General features: G+C 49.7%; 2 protein-coding genes across 3 annotated transcripts in view; one reads left to right on the forward strand and one right to left on the reverse strand.

Moving 5' to 3' along the window:
- Nucleotides 1-1986: 1986 nt before the first annotated feature.
- Nucleotides 1987-2934, forward strand: TMDD1 (transmembrane and death domain 1). Its single transcript, XM_045829384.1, has one exon. It carries the CDS (start codon nt 1987-1989, stop codon nt 2932-2934), a length of 948 nt encoding a protein of 315 aa, XP_045685340.1.
- Nucleotides 2935-3690: 756 nt separating this feature from the next.
- SCN8A (sodium voltage-gated channel alpha subunit 8) overlaps nt 3691-18448 on the reverse strand; it is a 215741-nt gene continuing 200983 nt past the window's right edge. For both annotated transcript variants that reach the window (XM_045829237.1, XM_045829238.1), the window contains exons 25-27: nt 17472-17576; nt 14558-14828; nt 3691-10226 (exon numbers count right to left, since the gene is read on the reverse strand). In XM_045829237.1, the coding sequence (XP_045685193.1) occupies nt 9079-10226; nt 14558-14828; nt 17472-17576 (1524 nt within the window). In that variant the 3' untranslated portion in view covers nt 3691-9078. The remainder of the gene's footprint in view (nt 10227-14557; nt 14829-17471; nt 17577-18448) is intronic.

Consider the following 18448-nt stretch of genomic DNA (forward strand, 5'->3'; position numbering starts at 1 on the left):
TTCCATTCTTGGATGGAGGGGAAGTACCCAGAGGGCAGGGCATGGAAATAACCGAGTTCCAGTCTTTAAGGTCACACAGAATCCTTCGTCTGCCACCGTTTGCCAACCCCCAAACTATCTTTGACAACTCATCATAAACTGGGAGACTGATAAAACCAGGACGGAGCATCTTGCTGAAAAAGCTATGTGGAGATACCCAAGAGAGGTCTGGACTCCCAACTTCCTGAGGTCTTTGAAAAATATTCTAAAGTGATTGAAAATGCAGCAGAGTGCAAGGGGATCTGTGCACCCAGGGCTCAGGGCTTAGTGTACACACTGGGCTTTCGGGAGGCAAAGCAGTTTCCCCTCTGAGAGAAACAGCTGAGGGTGTGCTTGGGCATGGGGGCTCCCAGGCATTGTCCCAAGGTTCAGCAACCCCAACTCTCCCAGGTCTTTGAAGTCCAGACCCTCCTCACTGTCTAGTTGGTTTGTTGTATACCTACTGTGTGCAGGCACTGGAACTGAATATAGAAAGGATTAAGCACAGCCACTGTTCTGGAGATGCCACAGGACAGGGTGGGGAAAGCTCAGAAAGGGATCATTTGAAAATAAAGCTGCCTGAGGAGGGGCCACATCAAAATTTTTATTCTCATATGTGGCACATTTGGTACATGGAAGACACTAAATAAGTCCTTGAATTAATTAACTCTCAGATAAAGTGTCTAGATGAAGGATGCACAGTCTGTCTCAAGAACATCCAGAAAAGACACGGACTCACAACGGTGGCCGGGGGGTGTCAGAAAAGCTTCCTGGACAGGAGTGGGTACAGCGGACAGAGCTGTGGAGGCTGGCAACTGCGGCATATGTGTGACTTGGCATAAGAGCATAAAACGAGGGCTGAGGTGGGGGCAAGTGCGGCCGGAGGAATCACTGGGAGAAACGCTGCACCATGAGGAGGAACATCCGTGCCTGTGCAGAGCGGGGAGTGGGGGGCAGGACACGACTGATTTGCAAGTTAAGAATTCACACACTGAGATTCAAGAGATCTTTACTGAAGCCTTTCTCACTAGGTAATATGGGGACAATAGATGGACCCTCCAGCTGTGGCTGGTGTGGCTCAGTGGATTGAGCGTGGGCCTGCGAAGCACAGGGTTCCTGGTTGGATTCCCAGTCAGGGCACATGCTGGGTTGTGGGCCAGGTCCCCAGTAGAGGGTATGCGAGGGGCAGGCACACACTGATGTTTTTCTCCCTGCTTTCTCCTCTCTAAAACAAACAAACAAATAAACAAACATTAAAAGATGGATCCTCCAGTGTGATGAGGGAGGCAGTAAAAAGGCTATGGGAGTAGATAGGACACCGTCAGTCAGGGAGACCTTTCCAGAAGAGACCTGTCCGCTGAGGAGTCCGTGAAGACGGGCTGAGCCAGAACGCCGAGTGCAGGCCAAGAACCGCAAGAGGGCCCGCGCCAAGCGGAAAGGAGCCGCAGTGCGTGGGGCCCCAGCGTGTGGAGGCAGGTGGGAACTGGTTTGCCTTACCCAGACAAGGGAGGACGGGAAATGACGACCTATATATATTTGGTGTCTAGTTGGTAAGAAGAAAACTGAGATGATTAGATATCAGAGATAACGGACAGCTAGTGCTCTAGGGCCGAGGAGAGGAGGGGCAGTGAGTGGTTAGAAGGGATGCAGGAGACTTGCTGAATCTGAGGCGTGTGTGGGACGGCCCGGCCACTAGCCGGCCCCTCCCGGTCTCGGGAAACTCTCCCTAATACCTGGGTTTCATGAGTCCCTTCCTCTTAACTTCTGGGTGTTGGGAGATGATCCTCTAACCAGCCGCGTGCTTTGGAGACCCCTTTCCACGACCCAAGGTACTGGGGATCCCTCGCCCTCGTAGCTGAATGTGGAAGCCCCGCCCGCCCCACCTCCGTGGGCGCCAGCACCCCTCCCCCACCCACGGGCATTCCGAGCAGCCCCTCCCCCCACAGTCGGGTCGGACCACGGCCAGCCATGGCGAGGCGGGCTCCAACTGGGGCCCTTGTCCTGGCCCTGGAGCTCTGGGGCTGGGTGTTGGTTCCAGCGGGGGCCACGGACGCCATGGGTCCTCACACGGCTGTCCGTCTGGCCGAGCTGCTGACCCCGGAGGAGTGCAGCCACTTCCAGTCGCTCCTGAAGGCGCCGGAGCCGGACGTCGAGGCTGAGCTGGCCAGACTGTCTGAGGATCGGTTGGCCCGGGCCGAACCCGAACCGCCAGGGACCAGGTCGGGGTCTCCGGGCCGGCGGCGACGGGAGGCGACGGGCCCAGAGGCTGACCCCAAGGAGGTATCCGACGGCTGCCGGGAGGGGCTGGCGGCTTGGCTGGCAGCCGAAGCCCTGACGCTGCCCTGGGACCGTGTGGCCCGGGCCCTGAGGCGCTGCGGCCGCCCCGACGTGGCCCGGGAGCTGGGCAAGAACCTCCACCAGCAGGCGACGCTGCAGCTGCGCAAGTTTGGGCAGGGCTACCTGCAGCCCGGGGCGCCCCCTGCCCCCGCCCCCGCCCAGCCCCCGGGCCCCGCCCCGGCCGCGCGCTCCCGCCGCGCCTCGGTCCCGGAGCCTAACTGGGACGAACTGGAGCTGGTCTTGGAGCGACTGCCGCAGGCACCGTACGAGCGCAGCCCTCTGGGCTGGGCCGGGCCGCTGGCGCTGGGCCTCTTCACGGGCTTCGTGGGGACACTGGGCGCCGGGGCGCTGTTCATCCTCCTGACACTGTGGATCACGGGCGGCGATGGTGACAGGGTGCGGCCCGGCAGCCTGGGCCCGCCCGCCCCTGCCAGGCTCAGGCCCCACGAGGCGCACAGCTGGTGGGAGGCGAAGCCGCTCGTGAGTGAAGAGCAGCTCCTATTGCAGGGGGCCTGGGCCCACTCGGTCCGAGCTACAGGTGGGCCAGATCCTCCCTCACCCCAGTGCCCCCGGCTGTAAAGCGGGGCACAGTCCTGGTGGAGTGCTGCCTTTGATGTATAATAAAAGTCACGAAACTTGCCAAGCATGGAGCAATCGGTTTGTTAGTTCGTTGAAAATGACGGGCGTGGCCAAGAGTGTTGCTGTCCCCAGAAGAGGGAGGGCTCAGGTGCCCGTCTGGGGCGGGGGTAGCAGGCAGGCCCTCCCCCCAGTTATTGTCAGCATTAGTTTATTTCAAAATTATTCTCTACCAGGAGCTACCATTTATTGAGCACTAACTGTGTGCCAGGCCCTACCTACGCTAAGCACTTACATACATTATTTGACCTAATTTTTAAAACTCAAGGCATAGTTCGGTTTTTGAACCTAGAGCTGCCTGACCTGCAAGTGTTAGCTCCAGAGGAAATAATCTGCCAGCAGTAAGGGAGCCTGGGAAGCACAGCGGGGACCAGAACAAACTGCGGGACTTCTGTTCACTCTGAGGCCCTGCTGGAGCGTGTAGGGGGTGACACAGCTACAGGTGTGCCCACTTTCCAAGGCTGCTGCCCCCAAGCTTTCCTCCCCACTTGGGCAAGGCCTCCGGGAGGTGCCCCTAGAGCCCCAAACCTTTCCCACCCACTGCTCAGACTGTGTCCCTTGTCACAGGGAAGGCAAGAGGATAGCTGTGGGGTCCAGCTGGGTGGGAATACTTGGCCAAGGGACGCTGGTGTGAGAGCAAGGACAAAATGACAGGCCAGTCCAAGAGGAGAGTTGAAAACAAGATTGACGTAACCCTTTATTGCAAATTCTAAAGTAAAAAGATGTACAGTACAAAGTAAAATTGAAGTTTCAGACTATAAACTTCCAATCCACTTATACATTCTCATTTCTCAAGCATTTCCGCCATTTCCGCATAAACGGAACAGGGAACAAGTCGAGGGGGTGAGGGAAGGAGATACAGCAAGGGAAAAAATTAAGTGTCTAGAATAATCATAAACCCCAGAAGCAAGTGAAAGGAAAGATATTTTCTCGACCTGCTGTCCTGGTGATGAGAAGCGGGGGTGGTTGGAGCAGTGCAGTTTAAAATGGCTCTCAGAATAGCAGCATTTATGGTACCATTTCATCTTCCTTAAGTCCAAATAGTACTTTGCCCTTCCCTAGTGCCTTTGCCTCTGTATCTCAAAACACTTTACAAAACATTTAGTTAAAGCCTCACAACACCCCTGTGAGGTAGGTCAGTATTATTATCCCCATTTTACAGATGGGGAAACTGAGGCACAGAGAGGTTAAGTGACTTGCCCAAGGCCACACAGCGAGCCAGCGGTTGAGCTGGGGATGGAACACAGGAGTTCTGTCCCTTTTCTGGAACCACTGGACCCCGCTCCCCTTTACCTATACACATTCCTCACACACATACAGCACATGTGCACACCCGCCCGCCCCACCCCACTTGGCCTCTATGTACAGCAAACAGCAGTGGGGGACAGGGGCAGAGGGTGCCTCAGGAGCGTTTTAACAGAGGAAATCTTGGTAATCCTAAAAAGGGAATCCAAGAAAGCACAGAGCTGAGTCCCAACCCAGGCTCTGCGCAAACCCTCGGGCCCCTCCCAGCCCAGACTTCCTCTTCTCTCCTCATGTCCCCCTGGCTGGCTAGCTGCAGCCAATTCTTTGGGGGGTGGGGGTACCTGAAAATGAACGAAGCTTTTTGCAAAACTTTGGGCAACATCTGAGAAAAGAAAGGGGCATCGTTACAAAAGATGCCCTGGACTCAAGTCACAAAGTCATAACCCATGGCGATCTCACCTCCACAGTAGGCCTGGAGGCTGGGGGCCGGGGCAGGACGGGCACTGACCTACCAGCCATCTCTCTCCAGAGTGGAGCTACTGGAGTGGACTAGAGTGGGCACTTCAGAATCCTCCTGAGAGTGTTCCCGGACCGGGAGACATGGCCTAGAGAGGGATGTCCCCAAAGCAGGGCAGGGAGAGGGAAGGGGAGGGGTGCCCCTCACCCCTGCACAACTGTGAATGAGACCAGCCCTAGTCTGCTGGTTTATCTGTGGGGTGATGGAGGGCAAGGCCCAGCATTAGCTAGCAGAGTGGAGGCTGTTGGGCATCGTGCACACCCAAGCTTTGGGGCATTGGGATAGGTTTGTTTGTTTTTTTTTTTCCCCACACACTGGTGAAAAAGGCAGAAGTAAGGCCAGCTCAGCTGGGTTGGCTGACATCATCTCTGGGAGCTTTGCCAGGTGACCTGGTGAGGAAGGGGTTTCCTGGGCCTTTAAGCACTGGCCCAGTAGGGGGAGGAATGCCACATGCAATGGGTGAATGGGGATGGGGGGGGGTCAGGACCTTGCTTTTCTCTCCAATCTCTGCTTCTCAGTCAGAACCTGGCCAGAGACCCTAGGCTCTCTCTCCCATTCCCCTTTTACCACATGTACTAAGGTCCCAATTCCCAGACCCCTCCCAGAACTCAAGAATTGGGATAGATAAGTAACAAACACACACCAAGACAGGCTTCCCTTGTACAGTAAAAAGGGTCATTTTTATTTTGTTTCCTTTTTGGCTTATAGTTGTGATGTGCGCTTTGTCATGTCTCATTTAGAGCAGTGCTGGCCTCCATGCATTCACTAATACACTAATCTTCACTATTGGTCTGTTACAAGTTTACATTGGTTGCGGCGAAAAATAAAACAACTCTGGGCACTGTCGTTCCAGGAGCTTTGACTGGGAGTTTCTCTTTATCTCTCCCAGGTCTGCTTCTGGTGCCAAAAGAGGCTCACTTGGAGAGGAGTGGATGTGGGTCATGCTGACTCAGGAAGTCTTTCCTGCGCTCGCCCGCTGCTTTAAATTGTGGAGCTCCTTATCCTAAGCAACAAGGAGGTTAAGGAAAGAGGGGAAAGTGTTTTTCACACAAACCAGCAACCGTGTCAGCGGCTGCTCAGTGGCTTTGGCTCTGCATTTTAAATTAACAGCATCACATGTGACTTTTTGCTTTTTGTCCTTTTTTTTAAAGGTGGATTGTGGAATATAAATACTGCACCAAGGACCTGGCTACAAAAAATAAATATATTTATATTCTATTTATAGATCTATATATATATATGTGCAGTGATACTGTGGCTGCTGCTGCTGTTTGATTGGCTTCGTTAATATCTGGCAAAGCGTTGCCACCTACCCACTCAGGGAGGACGCAGGGCAGTGTCGTCACGACTCCCTCCGCTGGATGCCTGATGCCTGTTAACTGCGGGTGTGAACTGCTGGTGATGGTGTCATTTACTACCAAAGAAGTGTGGAGCAGGGCGGGTGAGAGTGAGCGCGGGGTGGTGGGGAGGGAGAGGAAGGTGGGAAATGTTAAAAAAAAATAAAAGTGAAACTTCAAATAGAGTAGAGGAGGCTTCTTCCCTGTGAAGCTGGCGGATGGGCATGGGCGTCGGATACCCAGGCCCACGTGTGTGTGTGACTGAGGGGATGGCCTGCTGGGCAGGGATCAGGGTCTGGGGAGGAGAAAGGGCAGATCTCAGAAAAACCTCATCTATAGTAGCTTAATGCCATCACGAGCACGAGCACTTGGGGTACCAAGAGGGATCTTAATAGCTCTGTTGCCCATCTCGAGACCTAAGAACAATTATGAAGTTTAGCCAAATCTTGCATAGAAGTGGTTAGAATTTATTGCACATTGGAACAAAAATATATATATTTGTTGTTGTTTTGGAAAAGACCATTAGCAATAAAAAATTTTTTGTCTGTCTGTCTGGTTTGGGGATGTACATTGGCTGACAGCATCTAAGTTCTAAGAAGAAAGAAAAGTATAAAAAATAAAAATAAACATGACAATGGCAGAAGCCAGAAGCCATTTCCTATTTCATAAGTTAATTTGTATTTACAAAAAGGCATGCCAATAAAATAAAATGATATATTACAGTATTTATAATTCTCTTAAAAAGAATAACCACACGTGTCAGCTTCTGTTTTGTGCTGTTTACGATGTAGCCTGTACAGGTGACTCTACACTCGTCCTAGCAGTTAGCAGCGTCGCTGAGAGAGATGCCTTCCCAACCCGGTGTCGCGTGTAGTGCACAAGTCCTACGGGTGATGCCGCAGAAGCAGGCTTACGATAGCTGGACAGCATCTACTGGTCCAACAAGACAGAAAGCTCTGCTTACTGACTTGCCGTGGTTTGTTCTACACAAAACTAGTCAGGTGGACGGTGAAAATACATCCAAAGTGCTTCTACTGCAAGGCAGATTGGTGTGTCTGATTATGGGTTGTTTTTCCCCCCTCTATTGTATGGTTCAGGAAGAATTTATTTTGATTTGGTTTGCAAGCTAAAAATCTCTCCTCAGTCTTTGTATAGACTTCCTGACACATTCAACTGCAGCATCTTGGCTTTGAAATCTAGTCATGGGATGAGAAACCCCTGGAGTAAAAACTGCCTTCCCTAAAGCAGGAGATGGAATGGAAGATAGGACGCCACCCCCCAAAGCCACCCTTCAATGACCATGGGCAGGTTGCTAAGCAGACAGCAAAACCGGCTGAAAGGAAATGCGCAGGGGGAAGCTGGAACGTTTAAGAATTAATGTTAAATCACTTTCTCATGAGAACCAGTGCAATAAAGAAACCAAGTGGGTTTGGTTCAGAGGCGGCTCCATCTCTACCTCAGGTCCCACCAGTGATGGCTCATTCTGACGATAAATGAAAGAAACCACAGGCCCGGCCCCAGTGCCGCTGCTCTCACCCACAGAGGTGGGTGAGGGCAGCCCTGCTCGGTGGAGATGCGATGGAGGCGAGAGGGGTCATGCAGCGTGGGAGCTTGTGGCAGCCCCTCCGGGGGAGAGAGGCCGCTCACAGTGTCTGAACCCTTCTGCACGTGGACCCGAGCCCAGAGAAAGCCATAATGCAAAGGATGTGATACTAAATGAAATGAGCACCCCTTAACCCCCAACGAAAGGTGGTTTTAAGTTCCCTAAATCACCCCCTGGAGATAACATGCTACTATGAATAGCATTTTTACCTCTACCCCAAATTAGTGTCAGTTCTCCAGTATGAAGGCTAAACAATCATCATAAATATTGCAAAATACAAATGAACTTTTTTTTGATTTTTGTTTTTAGCCCTAGGATTTGGTTTTACAGTGACATTAATACAAGCCATTTGAGATCAAAGTTTCCCCACGTACGGGACACAGAGCAGCATTAAACAGTTCGTCTTTCGAAATGTGCAACAATGGCTGTATGTTAGAGATGTCTGTTAAACATAGACACGCGACGGATCCATCTGCTTGTCGGACTGGGTTCGTGTTTGTTGGTGGTGGTCGGTTGGTTGTGTTTCCCTACCCAGAAGGTGTATGAAAGACTTCTACGAATTCATAAAGAATTGCAGCGGGTGTGGAACTCTTACCATTTTTTCTCCAAATACAGTGAACGGTGCAGGGCTGGGTCCTGTCCCAAGGCTGACCCCAGGGCAGGGGAGAGGATCAGGAGTGTCCTGTGGTGTATGGTTCTCATGCATGACTTCTGATCACGGCATGCCATCATGCAAATCATTTCTATGCATTGAACAAGCACAATGTTTGGAATCGGCCTGAGCAAGTCCTCCTCAGCCTGAAGAAACCTGATTGTTTGCCCCCACCCATCTCCAAACCATGTGAAGCCCATGTGGAGAAGATGCGGTTTATGTCAAAGAAAGTGACAATTAAATGACATGGGCTAAATGTGAGTATGTGTGTGTTTTCTTTTTGCTGCTTAGCTTAACTAATGTACGAATGCAAATATAGTTTGCATGAACAAACAAACTTTTAAAGTGATGCTTTCTGCTTCTGAGAATCAACAAAATGAAAAAAATAAAATCCATTTGGCTGCAACGGAAATATGCTGGTTCCGGCAGCCTCTCCTCTGTTTTTGTATCCTGTTTAGTTTTGTCCTAAGTTGCATTGACTGATGTGGAACATGCAGTAACCACCTGCCCAAGCGTTAGAAAATCTGTGAGTCCGGGGAGCAGGGTCCTTTGCCCTGGGCAGGTCACTGCTCAAGATGCAACTGTGGTACATGGTAAGCAGACTACGTTTGGTATAGATCTTCAGGGTAAAGTGTCTCCACAGCTGTTCTGCATTGATAATATTCAGGAAGTTTGTAAACAATCTTTCACTTGCAAGTTTTAAATCTGTACAATATTTAATTTTTGCTTTCTTCTAACACTTGGATTCTCTGACCTCTTTTTGTCTTTTGGCTCTTTCCCTTCTTCCTTCCTCTGCCCGCTGCTGTTTCTCCTTCTCAGGTTTAGTCACACTGTCATAGGATGGGAGGGAGGCTGTCGACGGGGTGCTCTCCTTTTTCTCCCGGTGTGTGCCTCCATTCTCCAGCTTATTGGAAGCTGTCTTTTTGCAAATGAAGCCCCGTCTCGCTAAATGTCCCCGGTAGGCACGCTGCAGGACCACTGCTGACACCTCTTCCTGCTTGCGCCGCAGCGTGGTTGTGATTGGCTCGTAAGACACTTTGGAAGGATTAGACGCCACGAACCGTTCCTCCATCTGCTGCCGGAGGATGTCCAGCTCCCCACTGTCTCCCAGGACCCGCTTGGTGAAGGCAAAAAGGATGTCCAAGCAGTGGATACGATCCCCGCTGACCATGGGCAGATCCATGGCAATGAGCTCAATGGTGTTGGGCTTGGGCACTCGGAGAGGATGCTCCAAGGCGTCTGCAAAGTCCGCCAGCTTACAGTACTCGATGAATTGGGTGGCATCGGGGTCAAACTTCTCCCAGATCTCATAGAAGGTCTCAAAGTCGTCCTCACTCAGAGGGTCTGCACTCTCCTCTGTGGCTACACTGAAGTTCTCCAAGATGATGGCAATGTACATGTTCACAACAATGAGGAAGGAGATGATGATGTAGCTTACAAAGAAGAAGATGCCCACTGAGGGGTTCCCACAGTCTCCCTTGAAGTTGCTCCCTGGGTGTTCTTTTTCCAGGCTGCAGTCAGGGGGGCGGTTTAGGATGGGCAGCAGCAGGCCATCCCACCCAGCCGAGGTTGTGATCTGAAAGAGGCAGATCATACTGTTGCCAAAGGTCTCAAAGTTGAACATGTCGTCAATGCCAGCCTCGTGCTTCACATATGCAAAATTGGACATGCCAAAGATGGAGAAGATGAACATGACCAGGAAGAGCAGAAGGCCGATGTTGAACAGAGCAGGCAAGGACATCATTAAGGCAAAGAGCAGGGTACGAATCCCTTTGGCACCTTTGATCAGACGCAAGATGCGCCCAATGCGGGCCAATCGGATGACTCGGAATAGGGTTGGGGAAACAAAGTATTTCTCAATTATATCAGCCAGGAACATTCCTAAGAAGAGGAGTAGAAGAAGATATGTTACTGACAGTGGAGATGTCCTTTCTCTGTACTTACGTCACCCGGCATTATGGAATCCTTAAGTTCAAAGGACTTTACAGAATGAGTGCCTTACTGTTCAATCTGAACTCTCATGATAAAAAAAATCACGTTTCAAACATATAAAAAAAGAGGAAACAATAAAACAGACACTTATGTCCATAACGCCCAGATTTAAGAGGTGCCAGCATTCACCAAATTTGCTTTCTCTTCGTCCCCAGCAGCAGCCGCAGTCCTGCAGGTGGGGTGTTGTGGCGTCTCTATGGTTTTGTTATGTGTGAGCCCATGAATAACATACACGTAGCATCTTCCCATGCTTAAGGAGTGAAAATGTATCCATCTTTTTAGGTCAATTTTTTTTTAGATGTCTAACTTGCTTTTGAGACTTAACATTGTGAGATTGGTCTCTGGTGTTAAAATAATTTTAGACTATTCATGATAATGGTTGAATTTCATGAACAGGTAGGTCCTCAATGGTCTGTTTTCCCACTCAAGAATAATTCATTTTTTTCATATTTGTGCATGCATGGCTTCCTGAGGTGTTCGGGCTCCTCTCCAAAACACTCTCCAACCTCCACACCCAAAGACAGTGAATGAGAGGGCCTCACTCCACCCTATGGGCTCACTGCCCTTTGGCTGTGACGTTTTAGCCATTCTGATAATACCACCAATTTTCAAAGTATCTTCTTCCTGGATCTGAACAGACATTTAAAAAAAAAATTTGCCCTGACCCATGTGGCTCAGTGATGGGGCATTATCCTGCAAAGCAAAAGGTCGCTGGTTTGATTCTTGGTCAGGGCACGTGCCTGGGTTGTGGGTTCGCCCCTGGTTGGGGTGCATATGAGAGGTGACCGATCAATGTTTCTTTCTCACATCAATGTTTTTCTCCTTCTCTTCCTCCCCTTCCCCCTCTCTAAAAATAATACATATTTTTTTTAGATTTTATTTATTTATCTTTTAGAGGATAAGGGAAGGAGAGAGGGAGAGAAATATTAATGTATGGTTGCCTCTCATGTGTCCCCTGCTGGGAACTGGCCCACAACCCAAGCATGTGTCCTGACTGGGAATCGAACCATGATCCTTTGGTTTGAAGGCCCGCATTCAATCCACTGAACTACACCAGCCAGGGCCAATAAATAAAATCTTTAAAAAATTTTTTTATTTACTGATTTTTTTTAGAGAGAGGAAGGGGGGAGAGAAAGAAAAAGGGAGAAGGAGGGAGGAGAGAGAGAGAGAGAGAGAGAGAGAGAGAGAGAGAGAGAAAGAAACATTGATTTGTTGTTCCATGAGGGCATTCATGGGCAGGCTGGGGATCACACCTGCAACCCTGGCTTATGGGGACGACGCCCTAACCAGCTGAGTGTCCTGGCCAGGGCTGTAAAGCCTTTTTGGTTTCTCATTGCTCCATGTCACTACCCCACCAAATGAATCTACGACACTAAGGAGACAGCTCATGAGTGGCTTTTAACTCAGAGCTTCTAACTTTTAAAATCTATTATCAGCAGACAGAAATGTCAAGGCATTAGTAGGAAATAAAGGCAGATGGTGAAAATGTACAAATCAGGGGGCTTTTTTTCTGTTCACATTCAGCCAGGGGTCCACCTCTACCAGACCGCTCGCCTTGAAAGGACAGAGCAATAACGGGAAGCCAATGAGGGGCTGCACAAGGGAGAGGAGAGGAAAAGGCTGGGGAATGGCAGCTGCAGGGAAGGCAATGACACGGTCTCTCCCCTCAGGGCCCGGTCCTCCTGGTGAGGCAACATGGGCTTCAACTGACATGAGGGATTTACTTTAAACAAAAAGAAAATCTTTCAATCACAGGGATTCATAAATATTGGCATAATGAACTGCAGAAGGCTACAGAATCCCGTTATTTGAAGGTTCTAAGCTAGGTAAGAGTTCTCTAAGGAAGGGACAAGATGCAGTAAGTTCAAAGTAGACCAGATAACCTCCTGGGGCTTTGTCTGGAGCTACAATCCCACAGGGTGTTCGAGCTTTCAAGAAAGTCTCTACCACGGCCAGGACCCAAGATCACTTCTCAGCTCTTCTTTTCAGTTCTCCATTAAGCCATAACCAATGGCCATAAGAAGTCAGGTGATATATTTCAACATGCAATACTCGCACTCCATGTGTGGTGGGCAGGTAAGGCTTCCGTGAGAAGATGCCCGGGCGAGGGTTTGTAGGGTGAGTGTGCATCTGTCCCCAGAGAAAAGGAGAGAGAGGTGGGGCAGGCTGCAGCCCAGGCCGTAGGAGTACTACCTAAGGGGTCCTTTCTGAGGTTCCAGAGCTAGTTTCACCCCAGGACCCCTTAATTTAAAAAGATAATGTCTATTCTTTTGTTTCTGAACATGTTAATGACATTTAATAAAAGTTCTAATCATCGCCCTGGCCAGTGTGGTTCAGTCAGCCAGAGCACGGCCCTGCACACCGGAGGGGTGTGGGCTCCCTCGTCTGCGTGCGCACGGGAGGCAGACAGTCGACGTTTCTCTCACATCGAAGTTTCTTTCTCTCTCCTCCCCCACCCCCTTCAGCTCTCTGAAGCAATGAAAAAGTGTACCCTCGGGTAAGGGTTAAAGAAAATTGTAATCATCAAAATCTTTATTTGAGAGTACACTCTGAGCACAGGGCCACGGTTTGCTCTTCGGGTTTCCCACCCCACGCAGCGGTAGGTGGGCAGGAAAAGGTCAGGCACGGCGGACGAGGGCAGCACTGCCCGATGTGTGCCTTGTGGGAGGTCAGGCGTGTGGATTTGAGAATGGGGGCTGGGCTGGGCCCCCGCTTGCTCGCTTACTAGTCCCATGTCTTGGGAACTGCTCTGTGCTTCCTGAGACTGACAGGGTTGGGAGGGATATATAATATAAATCAAAACATGTAAGGCACTTAGCATGGTGACAAGTACATGGTGTATTCCATTAAAATGTAAGATATCATTACTATAATCTGGAAAAGGGTGTTGTGATAAAAAAAGGAGGGATGGTGTATTAAACAATTCTTTAAAAAAAGATTTTATTTATTTATTTTTAGAGAGGGGAAGGGAGGGAGAAAAAGAGGGAGAGAAACATCAATGGGTGGTTGCCTTTAGCATGCCCCCTACTGAGGATCTGGCCCGTAACCCAGGCATGTGCCCTGACTGGGAATCAAACTGGTGACCCTCTGGTTTGTAGGCGGGTGCTCAGTCCACTGAGCCGCACAAGCCAGGGCTGTATTAAACACTTCTTTACTGCGGGACTCCCAAGAGCCTTCTCTAGGCTTCTGTGCTCTGTGGCCCTCCCAAGGAAGTTTAACATACAGTGTTGCCCAGAGTAATTTCATCACGGGATTCCTTCCTGGGGGAGAGATAGGTGGGATCAGTGTTCCATGTGTCAACGCACATTTGGACATGCTGCTCCTGAGGACGGAACTAGAAAGCAGCACAGGCCAAGGCGAACGCCAGCTGCCTTCTGTTGCCCACGGCCACCACCTCGCTAACCCGGCCCGGCCACCAGAGCTCTGGAGCTGGTGCCCAGGGGTCTGGCGCACTCTCTCTCTGCTAGCCTAAGGCACCGAACCTGCCGAGGCAGTGCTTCCCCATCCAGGATGCCTTTCGGGAAGGCAGAGAAACCTTCTGGGAGGGCAATCGATACGACAGCCTTTCTTCTGTCTGCCAGGACACCACCCCTCTCATGCCTTTAGGTTGAAGCAAAATGCCGTATGGTTGCGGTTAAAAAACCAGCTTGAGTTCTGCTTTTGCCGTGTCTGAACTGAGCGACCTGAAAGTCTTTAGAGTGAGGATAACAAAAGCCAGCTTCCGGGGCTGCCGTGAGGATCAAACGGGATAGTGCAAGTGAAGAATCTCTTCAACTGTACCTGGCGCACGGAAGAATCTCAGTGAAACGAGCACGGCCACCGTCATCACCACTAGCAATTTCCCGGGCCGTTTCATTAATATTCAGCTTAACCATCTCCTGCCTTTCTTTTTTTCCATTTTACACTGCTATTGTGGCCGTACTTTTAAAAACAGGTGTTTTTTTAAATCCTCACCAGAGGACTTTTTTTTCACTGCCTTTTCTCGTCATTCCCCGCCCCCCTGCCTGCAACCAGAATTTACAGTCCAAGACTAATACCCACACTCAACAGAAAGGCACTGACCGCATACTGTGCCGGGCAGGCCCACGAGATGACACAAGGGCTGGAGCTACGACAGCGACCAGCCTGCACTTCAGACCCGGGACACTCCTGCTCTCCCAGGAATCTTGTCCTCAAGGCCACAAAGGGCCCAACCTTCCTTCCCCGCCAGCCCCACTCACCCACAATGGAGAGGATGACTACCACGAAGTCGAAGATGTTCCAGCCAATGGTGAAGTAGTAGTGCCTCAAGGCAAACATTTTGAGCACACACTCACAAGTGAAGAAGATGACGAAGACCAGGTTAATCCAGTAGAGGATGTTCTCCATCTGCTTGCTCTGGGTATCTGTCTCCACCATCATGGTCACCATGTTAAGGCAGATGAGCATCATGATAACAATGTCAAAGGCTTGTTGAGTGACAAAATCAAAGACGATACCTTGGATTTTGTTCTGGGAGTGGGGAGGGGAGGAGGAAAGATATAAAAGGGTTCATGAAAGCCCTTCGAAGCCGACTGGAAGTTGCCATCCTGTCGGTGACAGTGCTCCACTTTCTTTTCTCTAACACCAGCCAGCTCGACCCTGCCGCTCTGTCAGGACACCAGGGGTGTGGACAGACCCCAGGGTCATCACCACCACACTGAGACTTTTCTAAAATTGCCACTCTTCTCTTATGCGTGTGTACCACCACCACCTCTAGATGTCTCCCCACCTGTCCAGCTGCTCCTTTTTAGTCTCATTTCCAGCCATTTCTTCTGCTACTTCGTCTCTTCTTTCTCGATGCTTTCTCCCTAGGAGAGCTCATATATTCCTACTGCTTATGTAGTATCCACGTACTTTCTCATGGTCCTTCTTCTCAGCCCGTATCTTCCCTCTGAGTCCCTGTGTTGTTTACTTGACATCTTTCCTTGATGACTCATAAGCATCTCAAACTTAACAAGTCCAGAGCAGAATGAAGTCCTTTCCCTGCCCCTCACCCACCTTGTTCCTCCTCATCTCAATTATTCATCCAGTCTCTCCAGCCAGAAACTGGAGGGTCATCCTCATCTCCTTCCTCTCCCTCATCTTCCTGCCTTCCATCTAACCCACTGCAGGTCTTATAGACTCTTTCTCCAAAAATATAAACTGAATTCATCCACGTCATCCCACTTCCATCGGCCCTACTCTAGCCTTAGCCACCACCTTCTTTCACCTGGACTTCCGGAAGAGTCCCTAATCTGCTCCCTCTCTTGCCCTCCTCCAATGCAAGCTCCACACAGCAGCAAGTGTGATTATTTAAAAACATAAATGAATCACACCATTCTTCTACTTACAACCTTTCAATAATTTCTCACTGGGCTTGCAACACCACTCCTGTTCACCTGGTTTGCAAAATGCTTTTCCTGCTCATCCTGTGCACCTTCCTCCGGCTCACGCCACCGGCCACGCCAACACTTCCTGCTTTTAGGGCCTCATTTGCTTTTCTAGGACCTCCTTCCCCCAATTTTGGATGCATCCACTCAAGCAGACCATCCTCAGTGGGGCTTTCTCCTACTATTCCTTGGAAGTAGATCCTCCCACTCTAAGCCTCCATTCTCCCCTGCCACAGCCCTCCAGTTAACTTTTTCTCACAACACTGCACATTTTATAATGGCTGTTTGCTCACTTATTTATCTCTATCCCCACTGTATGTTATAAGCTCCGTGACAGCAGCATCTAAATTTTGTTCATCACTTTATGCGTAGTGCCCGGTACACAGTAGGAGATCTGTAACTACAGTAAGTCCTCAGTGTCAACAGGTTCTGTGACTTGAAGCAAAGTGATGTATAACAAAACCAATTTTTCCATCGGCTAATTGATATAAACAAGAGTTAAGCTTCTATGTATATCATCAATGATATAAAAACCATTATTGAAAAGAATGTCACTGGAGAACCTCCTGTATTTGCTGAATCAGTGCTGATCACTATTAATGTTTCCTACCACACCACGTTGTTACATTTTAGTGTTGAAGAAAATACACTCAGGTTCCCTCGTGCAAAGTACCGAACAGAACTTTAGAAATGGAAATCCTCTTCCATTCCTTTTGGTCCCATTTCTATCCCAGAATGGAAACTAACAACAAGGGAAGGAAAATCATTCGTTTTCTTAAGATTTCCCCAATCTTTAAAAAAGTACCTAAGGCACTTGAGCCGGTGCTTATTTTCAGAATTACTTTAACTTGGCAGTTTTCAAACACCAGGCTCTGCAAAGCCCCCGGGCTTCCCTTGCCTCAGAATTTGGTGAGGGGAGTATGCCAGGTGGGGGGTGAGCAGGGAAAGTCACCCCACACCTGAGTCAAACCCCCACTCTTGATTCAAACAAAGTAGCTCCACTCTTATTTTTACAAAACAGATTGTCAGGAAAGCTTCTATTTTAAGAGTTGTGCTCTTTTTTTTTTTTTAAGTTACTTTAAATGCAAGTTACAGAAGAAGAAACTGAGAGCCCGGTCTGCGGGGGCAGTGTCCACCCGGCTGGCTGCACGGCTTCGGGAGCGTCTCCCCTGAGGCAAGGGGACCGCCAGCAACAGAAGGGCAGAGCAGAGTCCCAGTCCCCAGTTCTGGTTCGCAAAAGGCTCTGTTCCCGGAGGCCATCAGTACTTCAGATGCCCCTAGGTTTACTGTCTTCTGCTCCCACAAATAGCCGGAAGCATTATTTTAGCTTTTAGGCACATCCTTGCAAAGACTGACCTGTTGGTTAGAGAGCTGAAAAAACGATGACCAAACCTATCTCATACTGCCAGGAAAGATCAGCTTTCATTTTCACTTTTCCCTGTGAATGTTTAGCTATCAAAACACCTCTCTGCCAGGGCCACAGCAGGTGTAGTTAAGATGCTGATTCTCTGCTGCTGCCCAAGAAAGGCTCAAAGGCAAGGTCAAGCACAAATATAGAAGTCATCCCATACCTTAATCCCTGTTCTGCTGCTGTTCTCAGCTCTTCTGGATGGGGCGGCTAGCAGAGGATTAGAGGGCACAGGCAGCCCATCACTTACCCCGTTCCTTCCTTTGCAGTAACCCTACCAGTATCTTTGTCCATAAGGGCTCTCTCTCTGCCCTGGGCCTGCACAAATGCACTCACCACGGGGCGGGGAATGGGTTTCTGTGGTTTCTTGGAGCCCAGCTTTTTCATGGCATTGTAGTACTTCTTCTGTTCTTCAGTCATGAAGATGTCCTGACCTCCAAAGTGCAGGGGGGAAAGGAGAACGAGCAGTTACAACGGGCTCTCAGGCGCCGCGGGTCTGGATCCCAGGGCTCGGCACTGAGCCCTGGGGGAGACTCAGCCCCCCTCCTTTCCTGAGGTCACTCTGGTTAGCAGTGGTCCCAGGGCAGGCAGACGTGGGACCACCACTGCAAGTCAAAGAGAAACCTGCCTTGGTTTTCAGCTTGGGCTTTCTGAGATCTGCTAGGAGGAAGGGGATGGACTACCCAACCACAGACTTTCGGGGAAGGGTTAGACCCGGAGGCGAGGGCTTTGAAGACAGTCACATCTCACTGGCTCCTAAACTTTTTTCGGCTTGCTTTCTTGACAAAATTCTAGGAACCCTCCACCCCCATTTTAAAATAAAAGGATTTTCAACTCCTGGATAATGGCCCATTTATTTCTGACATTAAAAATATTAGAAATTCTGGTGTAAGAAAACAATTTGGGGAGTTCCTTGGAGTTTGTTGAGACAGACTTGATTTATAAGATGAGTAATAAGAATAACCTTTTCAATTTGCTTTGTAAAATTGTTAGCTATCTGGGACAAGTATGGAAGTGAACTTCTAAGAATGGTCTCTCATAGATAGTTATAAGTCTAGACAATTTCTGCTGCTCACTACAGCTCTTCCTTTGCTTTCCTCTCCCCTCTGCCACCAGACCCTCTCCTACCCTTCCTCCCTCTGGTAGGAGGCCAAAACCTGTAAAAGGCCTCAAGAATAAGATTGCTAGGAAATGTGGAAAACCATGTACTGTGAAACCCAGCTCTCAACAGAAAGAGTCGGTTGGGGCTAATGTACAGTGGGGCAAGTGCCACAGTGAGGTGATCATATAGATTTTAGAGGAAGAGAGGTGTC

The sequence above is a fragment of the Phyllostomus hastatus genome, unplaced genomic scaffold (assembly GCF_019186645.2).
Source record: "Phyllostomus hastatus isolate PE091 unplaced genomic scaffold, TTU_PhHast_1.1 phas_scaffold_93, whole genome shotgun sequence".
Classification (NCBI taxonomy): Eukaryota; Metazoa; Chordata; class Mammalia; order Chiroptera; family Phyllostomidae; genus Phyllostomus; species Phyllostomus hastatus.

Excerpts from the sequence above, each read along its gene's own strand:
- TMDD1 (XM_045829384.1), top strand. The coding sequence starts at position 1,987 with ATGGCGAGGCGGGCTCCAACTGGGGCCCTTGTCCTGGCCCTGGAGCTC.